Source organism: Musca autumnalis, unplaced genomic scaffold (genome assembly GCF_047663935.1).
Source record: "Musca autumnalis isolate F117 unplaced genomic scaffold, ASM4766393v1 scaffold_1, whole genome shotgun sequence".
NCBI classification, from domain to species: domain Eukaryota; kingdom Metazoa; phylum Arthropoda; class Insecta; order Diptera; family Muscidae; genus Musca; species Musca autumnalis.
Window position 1 is genome coordinate 311,038,769 of NW_027411644.1, and position 23,220 is coordinate 311,061,988.

At 35.9% G+C, this 23,220-nt stretch overlaps 1 protein-coding gene across 5 annotated transcripts in view; it reads left to right on the forward strand.

Moving 5' to 3' along the window:
- The window catches only part of LOC141389948 (uncharacterized), a 207,071-nt gene that overhangs the window by 85,620 nt on the left and 98,231 nt on the right, over positions 1-23,220 (forward strand). For 4 of the 5 annotated variants that reach the window (XM_073962231.1, XM_073962229.1, XM_073962228.1 and 1 more), the window contains exon 2: positions 6,222-6,581. In XM_073962231.1, the coding sequence (XP_073818332.1) occupies positions 6,258-6,581 (324 nt within the window). In that variant the 5' untranslated portion in view covers positions 6,222-6,257. Of the gene's footprint in view, positions 1-6,103; positions 6,114-6,221; positions 6,582-23,220 lie in introns of those variants that run through there. The other variant, XM_073962232.1, reaches the window with a different exon arrangement.

Sequence of the window (23,220 nt, forward strand, 5' to 3'; positions counted from 1 at the left end):
TGTTCAAACATAGGTCCATGTTTTAAAATAGCCCCTATATAACGGTAATTCCCGATTTTCAGCATTTTTAGGGTTTTGGTTTTTTTTTACTGACCCTGCAAGCAAAAACTATCGCGGAAGTGACTTAGGCGTGTCCCCCGGAGCGATGAAAACTGTCGCGGCGATAGTCGCAGAAGTCAACCTGAAGTGACCTCCGTTGTGAAGAAATGAACCACGCCGGCTTGTCGTCTTGGAAGTCACTCCAGCGACACTTCTAGAAGATCATTTTCGCGATAGTTCTAGAAATTAAAAAAAAAATTTATTTATTTTTATTTATTTTTTTTAATATTTATTTTTTTATTTTTATTAATTTATTTTTTTTATTTATTTTTTACTTTTCTTCTCTTTTAGAGAAATTATTCTTTGCAATTTTCGCCTCATTAATTTTGTCATTTTAAAAATGTGATGTTTTGTTGCCTGACTTGGGAAGCGAACCCGGACCTTCGGAGTGCAAAGCGAGTATGCTTACCACTGCACCACCGCCTCATATAATAATCAGATAGAAAATGTTCTATATTTGTTCAAATGTGTTGAATCATTAAATAAATGTAAACAATCGCCTTGGAAGTCACTCCGAAGTGTCGGCAAATGCGATAAAACGTAATCACAATAAGGCTATAGAAATTGTTTGTGTAATTCACCAACGATCTTCCTTGGCGTGTCTCCGAAGTGACCTCTTAGGCGAGGGAGTGCGAAACTCACTTCCAATTGCTGGCAGGGGAAATACCCGTTATGTTATATTTGAGGTTCACTGCAGTCAGTCAGGATGTTTTCCACCAAGAATGGTCAACATAGGTCCATGTTTCGGTATAGCTCCCACATAACGGTACCTGCGTATATTCGGTATTTTGAGAATTTTAGCTAAAATTTTTAACCGAACTAGCTTTAATTTGACATTTAAGGTTCCCAGTGATCGTAAAGGTTCTACACCAAAAATTGTCAATATATGTCGATGTTTAGGTATACCCCCCATATAAGAGTAACTCCCGATTTTTGGTATTTTGAGGGTTTTGGTTAAATTTTTTGACTGCATTTTAACATTTGAGGTTCCCTATAGTCAGGGTTTTGTTATATTTTTTGACTAAACTATTTGACGTTTGAAGTTCACGAAAGTTCTCAACTAAAAACGATCAACATAGGTCCATGTTTCGGTATAACCCCCATATAACGGTACCATCGAATTTTCGTAATTTGGAGAATTTTAACTACTTTTTAACGAAATGACGTTTTTTGAGAACTTTATCTATATTTTTACCGAGGTAATGGTACATATAGGTGTGCCCCCGGTGAAAAGAAGCTACACATTTTGTTGAATTTCGAAAAGGGGGCGAGGTACCTCCCCTATGCCATATTTAAAAAAAAGCGCTACATTTGTAAAAATTACTAATGTATCGGTTAGAAAATTAATTTCCGAGACAATAATGGTTCTGTCTCCGACCTTACATACTTATGTTGGACCTAAAGAGGAGACTACGCCTACTTTGCCCTATTTTTTAATCGCTTTATTTGGAAAAATAATTGACGTATCGACTTGAAAAATAATTTCCAAAAATTATGGTCACATCCCGAATCTAGGCATTTCTTTGGGACCTACTGACCCGACCACTTTTTTAAATGTGATATTTCTCCAAAAGACATGAATTTTGGAGGTGGTACGGCGCGTAGATCTATTCATCAGCAATGAACAACTAAAAACGTATACGTCTCAATAAGCAGAAGAATTTTATTTTAACATTTTTTTTTAAATAGATCGCATTAGGACTAAACTAGGGAACAGGGATGATTAAAATCCTAAACAGCATAATTGGGCGGAAAAAATCGACAAAGTCCGTTAGGGAAAGGAAAGATTAAAGATAAATAAATAACTTGGTTTGACCTAAAGACATAAGGTAGAAACATTTGTTCCATAGACCGAACTAAGAAAAGATCTCCAATTCTCTGTTCAGTGCTTCGCTTTTTGGAATACCGCGCCTTGTCATCTCTTCATCCACTTGTTTGCGCCATCTATTCTTTGGCCTGCCAATTCTGCGTGCAACGCCATGTGGCTCGAATTTATACGCCTTTTTAGCGGGTTCATCGTCGCTCATTCTTATTATATGGCCTAGCCAACGCAATCGCTGTAAATCGATAGGTTTAACTATATTGATGTCGTTGTATAGCAGATATAGCTCGTAGTTCATATGACGTCGATATTCACCGTCAACGCTGATCGGTCCGTAGATCTTTCGAAGAAGAACCATACATCAGCACGGGTAGTATCAGTGTTTTGTAAAGCGTTATTTTTGTTTTTGAGTTGTAGTTTGTTCTTAAGGTTACTTAAGCCAAAGTAGCATCTGTCGGCCAATACAATTTGCTTTTTATTTCACAACTGATGTCGTTAGCTGTGTTTACGGCGGTGCCGAGGTATACGAAGTCTTTACTACCTCAAAATTATAGGAACCAACTTCAACAGTTGGTCCGATGGATCAATGGACGCATTGCGCGTCGACACCATCAACTTGATCTTCTCACCGTTTACCGCCAGACCCACTTTAGCAGATTCGCCTTCGACCTTCATAAAGGTATCGGTTACTTCATTTACTGATCGTCCCATGATGCCTATATAATCAGCATCAGCAGGTAACATCTGGCTATTGGTGTAGATTGTGCCACTTCTTTTGACGTTTGCCTCTCGTATAAACTTTTCTAGCAGGATGTTGAAAAGATCACACGGAAGGCTGTCTGAAACCTCTTTTGGTACAAAACTCTTCGGAGAGGTTCTTTCCATTTTTAACTGAAGATCTTGTGTCAGTTAGAGTCAATTTACAAAGCCGAATGAGCTTTGCGGAGCTATCAAATTCAGACATTGCTTGGAATACCTTTGAACGCAGCGGGCTGTCGAAGGCTGCTTTATAATCGACAAAAAGGTGGTAGGTCGATCTGCATCTCTTTGGTCTTTTGGTCTTTGGTCTTTCCCGCAGGGTAAATATCTTGTCAATGGTGGACTTGCCAGGTCTAAAGCGGCATTGGGTCCAATTATTTCGTTGACCACGGGCTTTAGTCTTTCGCACAATAACCCTGACACTATCTTGTAGGCGATAGGGAGAAGACTTATGCCCCTATAGTTGCAGCATAAAGTCTTATCTCCTTTCTTATGGACGGGACACAGGATGCTCAGGTTCCAATCGTCGGGTACGCGCTCTTCCTGCCAGATGGAGCTAACTAGCTAATGCATACACCATCAGCCATCAGCTCCTGCTACCTTATTATTCTTCAGCCGCTTTATTGCTGTCTTTACCTCATCTTGGCCGGATGGTATACATTCTAAACCATCTTCTGGGATTTGATCTGTGGGATATTCGTCGACTTCGCTACTATTGGATACCAACAGTTTGAAAAAATGCTCTTTCCATATCCTTAGCACACTATTACCTTGCTGGTCCTTACAGGATGATATGCCAGTTCCAAAGCCATCAGTTTGATGTTCCACTCTTTGGTAGAATTTTCGGACTTCATTCAGCCTCCTGTACATCTCGATTTGTTCACACTCCCGCTTTTCCATCTCTATATTTTTTCTTGAAAGACGTTTCTCCACTTCCTTTTCTCCCGATACCTCTCTCGTACGCTACGCGTTGCTACTGATTTTAAAGTAGCCCTATATGCCGCATTCTCTTCGGTAGCAGCACGACACTCCTGGTCATACCATGGATTCCTTGGTGGAGGTCTCTGGTATCCAAGTACTGATTTTGCGACTGTTTGCATGGAGTGGGCAATGTTTTGCCATTGTCCTGATATGTTATCGGGACGAGGAGTTCTTTGATTAAGCACTTGAGCCAGTTGAGTGGAATATGCTGTGACTATCTGTTGTGATTGCAGCTTACCGATGTCCAACTTCCGTGTTGTGTCTGTTCGCACTTTGTTTGCTACGTTTAATCTGGTACGTACCTTTGCTGCAACAAGGTAGTGGTCCGAGTCTATGTTTGCACCTCGGAACGATCGTACATCCAACACGCTTAAAGCATGTCTTCCATCTATCAAAACGTGATCAATTTAATTTCTCGTTCTTTGATCTGGCGACAGCCAGGTGCTCTTATGAATATCGAGATGCATAAATCTGGTACTTCTAACTACCATGTTTCTTGCAGCTGCAAAGTCTATCAGCCTCATACCATTGTCAGATGTTTCACTGTAGAGACAGAATTTCCCGACTGTTGGGCCAAAGATATTCTCCTTTCCAATTTTTGCATTAAAATCGCCTAGAATAATTTTAATGTCATGGGCAGGGCAACGGTCATAAGTTTCTTCTAAGCGCTCGTAAAATATATCTTCAGTGGGAGCATGAGCGCAAATAAAGCTGATGTTGAAGAATTTTGCCTTTAATCGAATTGCAGCGAGTCTCTCATTCACTGGGGTGAAGCTGGAGACCAGATGTTTTAACCTACGACCAACTACAAATCCTCATCCAAACTCATGCTTTACGTCATGGCAGCTGTAAGACAGTGTGTCACCTTTAGGTGTTGTTGTGACGCCTTTCCCGTTCCATCGTATTTCCTGTATAGCAGTAATGTCGGCCTTGTACTTTTCAAGTACACCTGCCAATGCGTAAACTGCGCCTTCTCTATAAAGAGTGCTAACATTCCAGGTGCAGATCATGGTCCTTAAAACGTTTGCGGGGTTCGTCAACTTTAGAGGGGTTTGTTTTTCTTTTCTTTCGTTTTTTCATAGTAGGCTGTTTTTTCTGGGGGAGGACTCCCAAACCCAAGTTGTTAACGTTCTTATGGGTGAACGCGCGGCACATGTTAGCTCACTACATTTAACGGGTGTTAAAGGCAGTTCCCCAGGTGACACCACGGGGAGGTCAGTGTCCACTTGAGATGAAAGAGGGACCAAGATAAATCCTGGGCTTTGCCATGTTAAAGCCGGTCAGGACCGTTCCTTGGTATCTTCCATCCCCTACGTCACCCATTTCATATTTCCTTTCCTATTAATTTTCTAATCATACCACATACATACATATATCCATAACATTACCCTCTTTCACTCGCCCAAAATTCTCTTTATTGATTTTACAGCGTTCAATTACAACACACTTACCTGATGCACTTATACGCCTTTGTGTTTTGGCTTGTTGATATCGAAGTCTTCAATCATTTTGTCAAAACACGTTACTTTTTGGTTTTTGTTGTTTTTGGTTTCGCTGATGCCGAACAGTTGACGGGCTTTTGATGTATTGGCGAATCTGTCTAATTGAGCGCCTTTTCTAGGTGAAGGATTTGAAATTGGAAAACCGTACACGCACAGACTGTGTAATTAAACACACGTCATATGCGATTAAAACAAATCACTGCACACCATGAAAAAGCCGGTCGTTGGAGTCGTCGTACGTGCATGACTTTTTGTCTGGGTATATTTGAGGGGGGGTTCTGTGGGCGTTTGTATGAAAGTGTGCAATTGATATGTGTATATGTATATGTATGTTTTTATGCTTTACTACAGTGAGTGCCAACTTGAACCGACAAAAAAATTCTTAAAATTTTCTCATGGCTTAAAGTTAAAATTTAATCTCGAGAAGCAGCATTGGAATGGAAGCTTTTCGTAATTGTCATACTACTGATTAGACAAATTAAAATTTCTAAACTTTTCATATTTTGTCATTTCATGTCATGCCGTAACCACAAAAATTCCTAAATTAACTCAGTACATATTAATTATATCATGTTTTCTTTCCTGGACTTTCAAAATCTCATTGAAGGGTATGTCAGAGAACTTCATCCAGTGTTGTATCGCTCATACTGAAACATTTTCAACATTTAATCACTTGCAATAGAAGCCTATCAAATAGGCCATTAAAGCTATATAAAGATTAAATACACACCACATTTTGATGCTCACTGTATATCGACTAGCTAAGTGTCACAGAGAGGATTTTAACTTTTGTATTTTATTTTTGTTTCTTTTTTTTCTGCTTTGTTACTTAGCTTTTGGCGTAATGATTTTGGCGCGATTTTTTTTTTTTTTGCAAAAGTCAATAAAACTTGAAACAAGACAACAAAATTTAGCGCTTGTTGTTTACACCTCCATAAGCCATGAATACAGTACGTGAGGCCTTGAAAATTTTCAGACAACAACAACTACTTAAACCAAAAATTAAAGTAAAATAAAAATTGTAATTGTTTCTCTTTTCTCATTTCTTTTCGTTCCAGATCAAATAGAAAACAGAAAACACAAACGCACCAAACATGTTAAAATCATTTAAAATTTACACGTGCACAAATGGTTCATTGGGTCTTCACTTGAGCCGGGCCCCATGGGATCCATATCCATGGGTAAGCAGCATTCAAAAGGATTCCAACTCATATATGGCCGGTTTGCGAGTGGGCGATTGTCTGCTTGAGTTAAACGGTAATGATGTTCTGGGCCTGAAAATCTCTGAGATTGCAGCGCTCTTGAAAAATCATTGGTTAAATGAAAGCAGTAATCATGTCAGTGTTGTAATATGGCGTAAAAAAGCCAAAGATAACTCCGACACCGAAGATGATGATGAAGATGAAGAAAATAATGCGGTAAGTATATGACGTGTGTGTTGTGTATGTTATTATGTCATAAAGCCGTCGTTAACGTGCAGTTGTCAGCATGTCATGCAATTCTTCTTCATTGTCTTTATTTTCGTTTCTTGGGAAATTAAAATCTTTTGAGAATTATATTGTTATGTAGATTATGGAAAGATATCAGGTAGGTGTAAGGGGTGTTACATACCATGAATGGAAATAATAAGCGTAAAAACATAGCAACAATCGCAGAGCTTTCAATTGTTTTTTGTTCATATGAAAATAAGGTTTGACCAGGAAGAATGAAATAAGTTATTGGCGAGCAACAAATCAAGACATATGCTCTTATTGTTGCTCAGTTCGTATCCATTCTTTATATGAAGTACAACAACACAAATTTCAGTTAACGCCTCTCGGAAAGATAGTCTTTAAAGTTTTGAGTCATGATTGTAAATTGAATATTTTTTCAAGAAATTGCACGCAATGACCTGAAAAGTATCTTTTAAATAAATCAGCAACATTCCATAATTCCTAGAAAATTTAAAAATTTAGAAACTATATTGAGTCCTCCATCTCCCTCGTGTTGCAGTAGTTGAAGTTAGTGAGTTAGCTTATGGGCTAATTGGACATCGAGACCATAAATATGAAAGAAAAACAAGTAAAAAATAGATAAGTTCTCCCTGGCGAAAATGTGTCTAAAAATGTTTCTACAAATTTATTCAATCAGGCTGCACCTTTTTATGGGGCCTAGAAATTTTGTGACTATTGAGAGAGAACATCAAATATCAAATTTGGTGAAAAATTTGGGGCTATACTAAAACATAGACTTATATTGACAAGTAACAGACCCCGGTCCGCATTGCTGGCCCATGGTTATAATTTTTAATGACAAATTTTTATTTTTATGACAATTCAAAAATAGGTATTTTCTACCTCATTTCTTCGGTCCATTGTCAAACCGAGGAGGATTTTAAATTTATCAACATATGTATTTCGTCTATAGCCTTTCATTTTTCTTACAAACATTGTTGGATTTGTCCCCCATTGATGCTGTTTAGGATTTATTATCGTCCATGACCCCTGTCTATATCCTAAAGCGATCTAATTATAAAAGTTAAAAAATGGTTAAGTCGAATTCTCCCGCTTATTGAGACTTATATGTTTAGTTTCTCATGGCTGATGGACCGTTGAACCTCACCATTTAAGGAAATTCGTAAATATATGGTTTTTTTTTTTTTTTTGATCGGGGGGCAAACACCGTTGTCTCGGAAATTAATTTGCAACCCGATGCACTCATAAGTTTAGCAAATAAGGCGATTATAAAACTATGACTCACGAAATTTTGGACCACGGGATATTCCGGAGCATTTTCTGAAAATTGCATGAAATTAGGTTCAGTAGTTTAGGAATAATAATTTATTGAAAAGAGTGGGCGTTGTTATCAGTTTTCAAGATATAACATATGTAAAAAAGTGGGTGTGGTCCAGTATTTTGGCTCAAATATGTACACACAACCCCATTGCCTTCCAAAATGTATGCTGAAACCAATATAATCATAAGTTTGGCTTATACATATAGCGTTTAAAAGAAAGGCATGGGAAGGTACCCCAGCTCCTCCGAAATTCATAAAATATTCATAACAACGGTAAACATTGAGCTTTTGATGCAAATTTGATGGAAATCAGTTCAGTAGTGTTGTAGATATAACATTAAAAAACAGGCGAGGTCGTAATCCATACATTTTGAAACCGATACATGCGTAAAATATGTATGTAGCCTGTTTTCGGGGGCCATCCCTGTACATTCCCTGGCAATTTTAGGAAAATAGGTTCAGTAGTTTTTGCAGAAAAACTTTAAATTGAAATGAAACAAGTCTGTGTATATTGAAACAATTTTTTTCGCAAAATACGTATGTATTTAGGGGGGTTTAAAAATGTTGGGCGTTTGAAGCGACAAAAATGTTGATTAGGATTAAAGATCAAAAGTTTTGCGGAGGAGATACTAAAAGGAATGGATCGACATTGACCGTTATGGAAGTGGATCTCCAGCCACAATATATGGTGCCATAAGGGGTTTTTACACTATTCGGGCTGTTTGCTCAAGAAGTATGGACTTGCCCCTAAAAAAACTTTTACCATCGTAATTGAGGCAGAGAATCCAAGTTGCTTCAACAAAAATCAAAGTGATTCGATATTAGGTCTTAAAGTGAACTTATCCGAAATCTTGTGTGGAGGTTCCGGATGGAGTGGACAAATATAGTCCATATTTGAACCTGATCTATATCTGGTAGATATATTATGATGTGTAAAGTATAGACCAATTCAGCCACTCCCTTCAAGAGTTACTGTACGAACAATTTTTCCGAACATTTTTGAACTTTTGTGGGGGAGGTAGCTGAAGGAGTGGACCGATATGGCTTATCTTCAAACTTAAACTATGTTTGCACAAAATATTACGAAGGCCAAATTTTGGACCGAATCGGCAGATCCGTTCGAGAGTTATCTTGCGCTCCAACCACATTACACGGTGTCATAGGTGTTTTTTGCAACTTCTGCTGATCAAATCAAACCCTTCGCATATATAGACAGATGTTTTGTTCGATTTGATATCTGATTGTATTGCAAAGAAGAATATAGATCATGAAATTCTGAATTCATTGTGATAAATTAGAATGTCAATAATATCCTTCCAATAATAATTACATAGTGGTGCGTTATTATTGGCAGGAGAGTACTGGATTTTCTCAATGTTACACCACTCATTTGCCCAAAAAATATTCATATCGATAACTTCTTCGGCAAGGATGCGTGAATTCTCTGCGGGTGTAATCGCAGTACTCTGTTTAAATAACAAAAATGTAATTTTAAAGTTGAAGTATAAAGAGTGGGAAAACCAGTTTCTAAGTAAAGCATGTAATTGTTTTTTTTTGTTTTGTAGATATAACATTTTTTAATGAACAAACATATTAATTTTTCTATGCAAGGTAGGTGTATCTGATGACAATTTCAATTTCCTTATTTTTATAATACCAGTTCAAATTCGATGCTATTCTACTACGTTTGCGAAAAACAGCTATTTTTGATTTCGACAAATTAACATTCAGAGACCATTATATTCAATATTGATGTAATGCATCTATCATCCTTTTTAAAACAGAGGGTGAGTCAGAAGGAATGACTATCTCGTCAGCATATAGTAAGATTTTAATATTAAAGTCTCCGACATTGACTCCACAGGGTAGTGAGCCGGGTAGAGCATTAAGGTAAAGAGAGAAAGGCGTCGGACTGAGTATACAACCTTGTTTTACACCAGAGTTAACTTTAAATGATTTAAAGAAGTTGTTACCTTCCCATACTTTTGTCGCTGTGTTTTTATGTAAACTTTTCAGCATTAATTTTTGTGGATATACCCATAGAAGGCAGTTTGTAAAAGAGAATTTTTCTTGGTATCACATCGAAAAATCTACAAAAATGGCATATGTTGTTTTATTTAAGTTTCTGTTAAGGTATATCACATTTACGAGATATACCTTACCTTACATTGTCCACAATTGAATAATCCTTCCTGAATCCGGCTTGAAACTCATTTAAAACTTCATCTCTTACCATTCAACTTGTTATACGATTTAAGACAATAGAGTTGAAAAATTTTCAGATTGTATCCATTAGCCATAATCCTCTGTAATTTGCCGAAATATTTGGATCACCTTTCTTGAGTAGAGGTTTTAATATGGACTGCGTAAACGTAACAGGAATATCTTCTAGTAAGAAGATCTTATTAAAGATCAAAACCAATTCTTGTAGAAAATTATGTGGTGCATGGTCAACTTTTGTAGCACAGTATCATTAAACGACATTTTCGGAAAAAATTTACTGTCTCAAAGCCAAAACTGACTGAAGTACCGTTCCAATGATTTTGCGATGTACTAGAGAGTTCTTACTTATTGCCTTGGCTACAATTTTCGTCTTAAAGTTAAAATCGCGAGGCTCGACGTTCACCGTAGACATACATATGTTCTAGCGAACTTTTTTGCTCACTACAATCCCAGGAATGAGAAACGCAACGCACCCATTAAGGTTTTCAAATCGCCCCGGCCTAGTATACAAACATGGGTCGGAAAAAGTCAAAAAATGGTATGAAGGGTGAAACACCAGACTGGTCGTTATGGTGCAGGCATTTCTCCTATAATCTGATAAGCGATACAATTAGAGTATAGAAGATCTGACCGGTGATTTGTTTGCCTAATTTGTTTTTCTATATTTTCTACCAAATTATTATAATTCTTAAACCTCAATAAATGTACATAAACAATAACAGTCTACCAGCTAAATGGTCCAAGACCGTTGGTGACATTCCGGTACGGAGTATGCATCAGCTAGTAAACAAAACTTGGCTTGAGAAATGTATTCCCAGGGACTGACGTTCCAGTCTGTTAAGTTTAAAGAGAAAAAATGGTGCGAGGGCGATTATGTAAATGTCTGTCCTAAGATGAAAGGGGGACAAAGATAAATCCTGGGCTTTTCTATGTTAAAGCCGGTCAGGATCATTCATTGGTATCTTTCATACCCTACGTCCCACTGCACATAAAAAAACATCTGTGCTATACATAGGCCTAGAAGTACCAAATATCTTTATACTTTTGAATAAAACCACATTCAAGTACACTATTAATTCACACTAAAATTTCTCAATTACCACCGAGCATTTTATTGTTTCTGACTTAGTTACCAAGCAATTAATGTCGCATCTCAGTACTCTTAATACGCTATTGTTGTCGTATTATTACGTGTGTTGTTGGTTTACTGAAGTGTTAAATATGCTCATGTATAATCACCAAAGTATGTGCACTGCACATTGTTTTGTTTATTATTATTATTGTTGTCATTTTTTGTTTGTTTTTATTAATTATACTATGGACTATGTCGTGTGTATGACAGTAGTACTCGTACACTATCATTGTTATTTAAATAAATGTGGGTCATTGTTAAGTGTTGACTCGTCGTGTTTGTGCAAAATTGGCCAATTATTAAATAAACAAAACAAATATATGATTGTAAATACGTGTATAAATATGGCTATTTATGTGTTCAAAGAAATTTAGTGACACTTTATGGGCAAACAAAATTTGTTACAAAGTTAAGAGTTTTGGGGAAGTCGTAAACAAATTGTGTTTATAGGAAGTACTTTAAATGATTCAAATGTATACTAATGGGAAAATACCTGATGATGGTAGAAATTGTCACATGTTCCCATGTACACCCGAATGACAAGTTTTAAGCAATATTATTAGTTGGAAACTTAGAGGACCTGAGTGACCTCTACATGAGAGCTTATATTAAAAAAAATCTCGCTCGATATAAATGTTTATAAAAATCTTTTCCAGTATCAATATTATAGGTCGTTATAACCGCGCACATTAGTTTGGAATGAATAAAATTCGAAAAATTAGAATATGCGTTGGGAACAAAAATAATTTTCGTTGTATCAGGCATTCATTATAAACGTGTTCTTCTGTAAAAATCTTATTCCGGTTTACTTTAAAACAAGGGTGTTCAAAGGGAGCCTCCTCTGCTGTCGGTGTGTATCAATATGCTTACATTTGTTTTTGTTTTGAAAATGTTCAAAACACAAAATGTTCAAATTTAATACTAATTAAATCACGAAATCTGGTGGTACCGATTTATGGGGGCTAGGGTTATAACCATTTTGCATTTTTGCAAATATCAAAAATACTACCACATAATCGCCTAGAACACATTTAAAGGAATGCGTTCTAAATTTTCCCCTACCGATAAAAAAGTTCAAACGACAGAAATCGTTCTAAAATAAGCTATTATGTATTGGAATAGGATAAAACCTTTAATACCCGTATATTCTACATAAGTCTAATATAAAATTGTCGCCAAATGGTGATATTTAAAGCGTTTATTTTAACCCTTCCAACTGTATATCGACCACACTATTGAAATCATTTGTATACAATACCGGCCACATACGTTACGTTGAAGGGTCAAAATTTCCTCTTTCTTATAATTTAGTTTCACAGACCTACAACATACAGTTTGAAATGTTTCACACAAGATGCATAGTCCCTTTGACTCAATAAAAGTAGGGTTCGTCCTTACCAAAAGGTCCAGAATACCATGCTAAATTTTTTGACAATTGGTATATGATTGCTTGCTGAAGATTCATAACAGTTTATAATGAACATACGGACCGACAAACATGTAAACCCAGGTGGGACCAATAGTTGCTATTGAAAAAAACCAAAAGTAGCATAAAAACCTTAGGACGCTGTAGATAAATGGAAATCTAGGATTTTCTCTGTCACGATTCCGACAATTTCTTTACCATCATACGAGGGCAGTTCGGAAACTTCTTAGTATAAGCAGAAAAAAGTTAAGTGTTTTGGAAACTTCCATCTCTGTTATGAACACATGTTAAATTTTGTTTCAATCTGGCAACTCCTTCATATAGAAACAGGTGTTCAAAAAAGACGCATCCGCAATTTGTTTACAAGGGAAAAATTAGAAATGCGTGCTGTCATTAAATATTTACATTAAAAAGGTTTATCGGGACATATGCAACAGTAAAAAATTGGGTTGCTGAATTTAAACGTGGTCGTACAAGCATTGAAGATGAACCACGTAGTGGACGTCCAAAAACAGCAACAACAACAGAAATTGTAGCCAAAGTGCATGATATGGTATTAAATGATCGACGAATGAAAGTGCGTGAAATTGCTATATCATGGGCATCTCAAATGATCGAGTCCATTTAATTTTGCATGAAGAACTGCAGATGAAAAAGCTTTCTGCAAGATGGGTTCCGCATTTGTTAACAATCGATCAAAAACGCATAAGAATGAACATTTCTCAAGCTTGTTTGGATCGTTTTAAGCGCAATAAAATGGATTTTAAGCGTTGTTTCATAACTGTTGATGAGACATGGATCCACCACTCCAGAGACAAAAGAACAATCCAAACAATGGACTGAAGCTGGAAGAAGTGCCCCAAAGAAGGCAAAAACAATTCAATCGGCTGGTAAGGTTATGGCAACGGTTTTTTGGGACTTCAAAGGTATTTTATTGATTGACTATCTGCAAAAGGGTAAAACAATAAATTCAGAGTACTATTGCAACCTTTGGAACAATTAAATGTACAAATTCGAGAAAAACGTCCTGGCTTACAACACAAAAAAATAATTTTTCATCAAGACAACGCACCAGCGCACAAGAGTGTTTTAACAATGGCTAAAATCAACGAATTAAAGTACGAGTTGCTTGACCACCCACCTTATTCTCCTGATTTAGCTCCCAGTGACTTTTACTTGTTCCCTAATCTAAAAAAATTCCTTGCTGGCAAGCGTTTTACCTCAAATGAAGATGCAATTACAGTTGTAAACCACTATTTTGAAGACCTTGAGGAAAACTATTTTAATCAAGGGATAAAATTGCTAGAAAAGCGTTGGACTAAGTGTCTTGAAGTTTCAGGAGATTATATTGAAAATTAAAAATATTTTTGAAAAACTAACTATTCTCTTTCATTGATAGGCTAAGAAGTTTCCGAACCGCCCTCGTATAATGACAATTTGTCGGACGGAAGAAAAATATATTTCTCTAACAAGTAAGAAACGACTATAGAGGGACGGGACTGACCATGTGATACCCTATACCACTACATCTGGGCACGGAATACATAGCATTTTGTACAATGTCATTACTAGAAGGTCCAAGAGCTAAATTGTGTATTCTACACAACTTATGTATATGAAAATCAGTACTACTTAATGTGTGAAACCAATATTTCGAGGTGTTACAGGATTTTTTTCTTTTTTGGATATCAAACATAATACCCTCAACACATTGCGGTGAAGGACGTGATACATAGTAATAAATGGAATGAACTTTTCTGCCAAAATCAGGAATTAAGATTAGATTGACACATTTTTTAGTGAATATACATATTACATATTAGGAATTTGTAAGATATCTAGCGAATATCTGTTCAAATATCAATGATGATAATTTTATGTATTGGATAAAGGCCAAGGTTTAGAGCAGTGCCGACCAAGAAGAGCGAAGACAAAAATGTGAATTTATTAAAAACATTTTCAATTTCTCATGCACGCTCTTTTTTACGTTCGGGTCGTGTGTGTGTGATTTGCCGAAAAACGTCGTAACCTCAACAATACCAACGATCGGCATGGGTTTCGAGTCTTAACACAAAATAGATAATATTTTTTAAACGCTTCTACTCTGAAAAATGCCAATATGAGCATTTCAAATTATATGCACACCACCATATACATACGTCAAAATTGGCTAATTCGTGAACTATATATAATAAATATAGACCAATTTTCGTTCCATTTCCATCAATTTTCCTCTAGAATTCAACAAACTCATCAGTTTATGCTTTTCAACATCATGAATAATAAAAAATATAACGATAATACAAAGACTTAAGAAACAAACTTTGTTATTATAACCACAATGGCCCAATGCACAGTGGTTCCGCCCGTGGACAAAAATCGAAAAATAGATGGCGACAAATTTGATTGAAATTGAAATAAATATTCTCTATAAACATTTCTCTATTTTTGTAATTTTACAGCGGTTATATACCAAGTTAAGTCGAAGATGTTGTGATTTGTAAAAACGAAAAATATATCCGCAAAGCATTCGTGGGGGGCTTCGGACTTAAACCACTATTACGTAGTCATTTGTTAACCGATTTAAACAAATAATAACTTGTTCCCTTAAAAGGAAGAAGGATCACTAGAAATCCGTTGTGAAAAAAAGAAGATATGTCTGTTTAAATTTGAAAATGTAAGAAACCCAGATTCTCACTACTTTTACCGTTATAAAAAAATAAAACGAAGTGACCAAAACGAACTAAAGGCATTGTCGTTGTCAATGGATCCCAACACGATATAATTTTGCATCAGAACATTTGAATATTTTTCTGGTCAACTTTTGTAGCACAGTGTCATTTATCGACATTTTTCGAAAAGTTTGCACCTTCTCAAGGCCAAAACTGCCTGAAAAAGCGTTCCAATAATGCTTTCGCGATGTATTAGAGAGTTCTTAATTACTGTCTTGGCTACAATTTTTGTATTTGTGTTGGATCGAAAATCTCAATGGTTTGGCTGTTATATGTCAAAATATCCAAAAAACGTCAATAAAAAAATTCAAGTCAAAATCGGGAGGCTCGATTTTCATCGTAGACATATGGTCCAGTGGACTTTTTTGCTCAGTTCAATCCCAGAAATAAGGAACGTGAAGGGCCCATGAAGGTTTTACACAAAAAAAAAAACAACAAAAAAATTAAACTGTGCAACAGCAAATCTGGGGTGTGGAAAATTCCAAGTGCGGGTGATAGTATTCGATTAGTAGATCAAAACCAAAAAAAGGGTTTTGGGTTCTCGGACCAAACTTTTTTAAACTTGACCAAAGGCAATAGGTCCCCAAATATCATGCCCTATACTTCGGAAGATTAAAGATAATGCTTGGAAAATTGTGGAAAATTCCAAGTGGGGGTGAAAGTATTCGATTAGTAGATGAAAACCCCAAAAGCTTTTTAGATTCTCGGGCCAAACTTTTTTAAACTTTACCAAAGGCAATGGGTCCCTCATTAAAATGGTACACTTTTTTCCGGAGTAAGTCTATATTTCCTGAGATAGTGGTCCAAAACCCTTCCGACACATACCAAAATGGCTAGTGGGCAAGATAACTTTAAAACTTTTTTTTAATTTCTTCCAAACTTAGTTTCACGAAATTTAGTCCTTTATGTAGAAGTTTGTTTACTAAAAATGTTTGGTAAATGTCAATGATTTGGTATAGCCCCAAAGAACCCAAAAGGAAATTTTCACCATAGGTTAAGTTTCCGAGATATCGCGTGATTAATGGTTTAATTTTGGCCCCTTAATTTGTGAGAAAATAGCTTTATATCTCTGTTAAGCGTTATTGTAGCTTCATTTTGAGATTACACGTCTTCAGTAAAATCGAATGGTGAATCTTTTTTGTAGAATATTTATCCCTCTAACTCAATATCTTACATGTCCTTTTCGTCCTTTATTTTTTGAACCGTAGTAAAAGAAGTACAAGACGAGATTTTGCAGCATCCAAATATTCTACAAAAATGTTGTTCAGAAGATTTTAGGTACGGTTTTCATTGATGACTAATCGATATTTCCCCGTTTTCATGGCCCTATTTTACTTTTACCCGGTTTTTGTTCAGAAAACTATGTTTTGCTTTTAGGTATATTCATTATTGGTCTGCGGTGCTTCTGAAATATTTACCATAAACAGCTCTTGTAATGACACGTATTCGTCATTACAAGAGCTGTTTATGGTAAATATTTCAGAAGCACCGCAGACCAATAATGAATATACCTAAAAGCAAAACATAGTTTTCTGAACAAAAACCGGGTAAAAGTAAAAAAGGACCATGAAAACGGGGAAATATCGATTAGTCATCAATGAAAACCGTACCTAAAAATAAAAATAAAAATTTTGAACCAGATATTCTGATGTTAAACCCGATTTTTGAACCGGTTTTAAGTAACCGATTAACCGTATATGTATATCATTACAAAGCTAATAAAAGTGTCAATCACATGACAGCAAGTAGCTGATTACAACTTTGTTGGTTCCGATGCTAGAACAAAAAATCCGTTTTCTTAAACCGATTTTGAAAAATTATTTTTGGCGATAAAAGTCGATTCAGATTATAGTATAACTCTGGAAAGACAATTATGCCAAATGTCAAACTTCTGAGTTATGGCGAGATGAATTTGTGTTATGTTGTTTTTTTTATCATGCACTTAAAGTTCATCAAGAATGAAATAATTTCGCCATAACTCGGAGAGAGCTGTAAACAATATCTACGGCCGCAATGTGTAGTGGCTGGTGGACACTACAAGTTTTGAAATCAATACTGCGTTGGTCCAAATTTTGTATATAGTAATATTTCGGCGAATCTTTGATAAAAAATTTGAATATTGACATGGTCCACTCCTTTCAATAGGATTGGAAATTGTAGCCCCCGAAATAATCCCCATTAAGAAGCATACAACAACATTATTATGCATTTTAAAATTGCAAATAATTTATATATAATTTACGTCTGCAGGGATTCAAAAAAATGCATGTTAAACTACTTCAACTTTGCTATAAATATTATCCATGCTCATCGACCCAAATGTCCTTAAACGAATTAATAATAATTTCATTACCTTCATGAGCAGACCTTGTTTGTTTGCAGCTACATAAAACAACACCAACCACCAGCACCAATCACTGCAAACGAAAACAACAATAACAATAAAAACAAAATAAGCTTGTTTTACCTTCAAATTTCCATTACAGCCTCAATTTAGGTCAATTAAATTGTAATGCTGATGATGATGATGCATTTTGATGTTGCACTCTATCTATCCATACACACACAATACATACATACATATCTATAAACTATAAGTTTGTATTATAACAATAATAACGCCCTCCATCCTGCTTTGTGGCATGACTGCACAAGGACGAACTCATCATTTGAGCTAATTTAATATTAAATTTGTGAAAATTTTATATTGAAAATTATCGTACTATTATTCTATTTGCTCACTCCCAGCCGGTAGATGTATCTATGTATGTCGATGATGTTCTACCTGTCACAGTTTTCTGTACGTTCGTTTAGAGACAGTCTTTGAACTGGCATTGTTTATCGATAATGTTCAATGTAAACTAAAAGTGTTTTGACATTTTGCTGTCTCGTCATGTTTGAGATTTTTGCGTTAAAGGATATTTTCTTATGTAGATGTGGGGGCAGGGTAGATGTGTCATAAATTGGTGTATAATATACGCTGTTGTTGTGTGTCTACCTTGTCTATCTGCAGGACATTGATATAAAGTCTTTAAGGATTTACTTGAATTACATTTATGCAAGTTTAATAAATAAAATTTATTTGCCATTAAAGATGGTGGTGGAGGGAAGACAAACGTAATTGAATTAATGTCATATTTTAAGCTAATCCTGGGAATATCCTGATTGATGTGCCCACATTTGGGAAATAGTAAATTAATTCAATGGAATAACATATTTTTGAATAATTATGTACGCTTATCATTTGTTATTGTTATAAGCTTCGAACATTATTCATTCAATTAGGGAATTATGAAAATGAGACATAACCCATTGGAATCAATTTGAAGGAAACCAAATATAATTAGTTGACGATAAGAAGAAGTATAGTTTGTGTGTCATAATGCAACTACATGTACATATGTATGTACATAAGTATATTAAATGGTTTAGTTAGCGACGGGTTAGTTTGTTTGAAACCAAATAATGGATGTATGTCTATAGTACTTTCCGGTGTCCATAACTACTTACAAACTGGCCTACAAAATAAACCAAAAACAAGTAAAAAAGTATCAGTCGGCTTTGCCGACAGAGATATAACCTCAGCCTATGTTGACTTTCATCTACGGACAGATCAAAGGTATTTACGGTCTTTTCAGAATTTTGTGGCCTTTATGAACATTTAAACTTACAAACAAAAATGTGGATTAGGATTAAAGCTGTACTTGGAGGAATGGACCTTTATAGTCCATTATGAAAGTGGATCTTATTTTGGATCTTTTCGATAGATATCGCACCCACTAGTCACTTCAGTGAGTCATCGTGTAACATTTGGACCAGTACGCCAGGAAGCATGAACTTGTCCACGGATAACATAATAACACTGTAAACATTACCCCAACCATTATCATCGGTATATATTTCCAAATGATCTTTGAACAGACCCTAAACTGCACTTGAACAAAAATTTTGAAGTTTTGCGGGGGAAGTACCTTAAGGAGAGGACCAATATGGGCCATTTTGGACAATATATTAGAAGTTCCAAAGTTTGGACCAAATTGGTTACCCTGTTGAAGAAAGTGTATCGTGCATACCATTTTAGTGACACTTTTTATTTTTTTTTTTTTTTTTTTGGGGGGGGGGGGGGGATTACGGGAAGTTGTGGACCGGTATTGCCCATCTTCGAACTGAAATTAAGTTTGGACAAAATATGACGAAGACCAAATTTCGGATCAAATCCGTTGACCACATGATGCCATCGGGATTTTTACAGCTTTCGGGCTATTTTCTCAGAAAGTATTTACTTGCCCCTGCAAAAACCTGTACCATTGTAAAGGAGGTCAGCTTCAACAAAAATCATCAAGAGTTATCGTGCGCACAATTTTTCCGAACATTTTTGAACTTTTGTGGGGGAGGTACCTGAAGGAGTGGAGCGATATGGCTTATCTTCGAACTTAAAATAAGTTTGGACAAAATATTACGAAGGCCAAATGTTGGACCGAATCGGTAGATCCGTTCTAGAGTTATTTGGCGCTCCAACAACTACACACGGTGTCAAAGGGGTTTTTTGCAACTTTCAGACTATTTTGTAAGGAAGTATGGGCTTGCACCTGATGAAACTTTTACCGTCGTATGGAGGTCAGTGAATACAAGTTGTTACAACAAAAATCAAAGCGATTCGTGAGCTGGTCCTAAACTAAACTTTTCCGAAATTTTGTGTTGGAGGTACCCGAAGGAGTGGACCGATTGATTCCATATTAAAACCTCGTCTAAGTCTAGTAGAAATTTTACGATGTGCAAAGTATGGACAAAATCGATTACTCTTTTCAAGAGATATCGTGCGCACAAATTTTCCGAACATTTTCGAACTTTTGTGGGGGAGGTACACGAAGGAGTGGACCGATATGGCCCATCTTCGGACATAAACTAAGTTTAGGCAAAATATTACGGTACCCAAAATTTCGTTCGAATCGGATCCGTTCGAGAGTTATCGTGCGCACCAGCCAGCCAGACAGACGGACGGACATTGCTAAATCGACTCCAACTTGTCTGAAACGGATTTCGTCCAAACATACTTGGGGTCTAAAAGCATTAGTTCAATGAGGCACATTTTGCCCGTATGAAAGTGAATGTATGTACCCTCGTTAGCATAAATACTGAGGGTATAAAAATTTTCTATTTTTAAAACTGTTGATTTGGAATTTGTTTTCAATTTCACTTTGATACGACCAAAAATGTGCCTCATGGAAATAACGATTGTAGATCTCAAGTATGACCATCACGGCAACTCTCGAACCATATACTGCGTTGGCACACCCTTTGCATATCGTAATATTTCTTCGAATATTACACAAAATTCGAAGGTGGTGCTTATAGATCCATTCTTCCGGTACCTTCCCTACAAAAGTTCGAAAATATTCGCTAAAACGGTACCAGCGATATCTCAAAATTTGGATCTCGAAATATTGTGTCCAAACTTAGTTTATGTTCAACATCTTTGTTTAAGTGCATTTAAGGGTCTGTTCGAGCATTCTTTGGAATTTTTTGCCGAAGGTACTCCTAGTGTCCCTGTTTACAGCGATAATATATTTTTCGTAGACAAGTCCATGTTTCCTCATATAATGGTCCAAAGGTCTAAATTATGTGGTGAATAACTGAAATGACTGGTGGGCGTGATATCTATCGAGAGGAATGTCACCCAAAATAGGACCCACTTCCAAAATGTACTATGTCGGTCCATTACTTTAGGTCTCTCCCCACAAAACTTTTCAGCTTTATTATAAATCCAATATCTTTGTCGTCAAGTTCATACGTCCAAAATTCTGAAAACCTCCTAAATACATTTTTTTTTTTTTTTTGGGAAAAGGGGTATATGTCTGGCGGCAAAGCCGACTGACACCTTTTTACTTGTTTTATTTTATTTTATTTTATTTTATTTTATATTATTTTATTTTATTTTATTTTATTTTATTTTATTTTATTTTATTTTATTTTATTTTATTTTATTTTATTTTATTTTATTTTATTTTATTGTTGTTGGCGTTTTTTATTGTTGGACTGCAGAATTTTACATCTTTGTGTTTATTTCAGCTTTAGTCCATATTTTGTTGTATTCAAGTATTTGAATAACAACAAAATGTTTTACAGTGGATATGAAATTGATTAGTTGCGGGCGGAGGGTCGGGAATACTATAGTTTCAGTTGTCACCAAACAACTTCATCAGTTCCCTTTTCCGCCGACTCTGTATCGATAAACAGGTCAATAAGCCCATCCAGCAAATTAAACAAAATGAGAAATTTGCTATATGGCCCTAAAACTGATTACCCTACAATTTGAGTCGAACTAAAGAATTTTATATCCACCACTGTTTTTATGTCGTCTTTGCATTGCAAAGAATACGAACATAGTGTGTTGCTTCAATAAGCGGGGGTAAAACAACGAGAAAGTTGTTGTTTTTGCATTACGCATTGATCAACAAGGCCGTGCTGATGCCTATTATTGTTGTTGGCGTTTTTTATTGTTGGACTGCAGAATTTTACATCTTTGTGTTTATTTCAGCTTTAGTCCATATTTTGTTGTATTCAAGTATTTGAATAACAACAAAATGTTTTACAGTGGATATGAAATTGATTAGTTGCGGGCGGAGGGTCGGGAATACTATAGTTTCAGTTGTCACCAAACAACTTCATCAGTTCCCTTTTCCGCCGACTCTGTATCGATAAACAGGTCAATAAGCCCATCCAGCAAATTAAACAAAATGAGAAATTTGCTATATGGCCCTAAAACTGAATACCCTACAATTTGAGTCGAACTAAAGAATTTTATATCCACCACTGTTTTTATGTCGTCTTTGCATTGCAAAGAATACGAACATAGTGTGTTGCAAAAACAACAACTTTCTCGTTGTTTTACCCCCGCTTATTGAAGCAACACACTATGTTCGTATTCTTTGCAATGCAAAGACGACATAAAAACAGTGGTGGATATAAAATTCTTTAGTTCGACTCAAATTGTAGGGTAATCAGTTTTAGGGCCATATAGCAAATTTCTCATTTTGTTTAATTTGCTGGATGGGCTTATTGACCTGTTTATCGATACAGAGTCGGCGGAAAAGGGAACTGATGAAGTTGTTTGGTGACAACTGAAACTATAGTATTCCCGACCCTCCGCCCGCAACTAATCAATTTCATATCCACTGTAAAACATTTTGTTGTTATTCAAATACTTGAATACAACAAAATATGGACTAAAGCTGAAATAAACACAAAGATGTAAAATTCTGCAGTCCAACAATAAAAAACGCCAACAACAATAATAGGCATCAGCACGGCCTTGTTGATCAATGCGTAATGCAAAAACAACAACTTTCTCGTTGTTTTACCCCCGCTTATTGAAGCAACACACTATGTTCGTATTCTTTGCAATGCAAAGACGACATAAAAACAGTGGTGGATATAAAATTCTTTAGTTCGACTCAAATTGTAGGGTAATCAGTTTTAGGGCCATATAGCAAATTTCTCATTTTGTTTAATTTGCTGGATGGGCTTATTGACCTGTTTATCGATACAGAGTCGGCGGAAAAGGGAACTGATGAAGTTGTTTGGTGACAACTGAAACTATAGTATTCCCGACCCTCCGCCCGCAACTAATCAATTTCATATCCACTGTAAAACATTTTGTTGTTATTCAAATACTTGAATACAACAAAATATGGACTAAAGCTGAAATAAACACAAAGATGTATTTTATTTTATTTTATTTTATTTTATTTTATTTTATTTTATTTTAT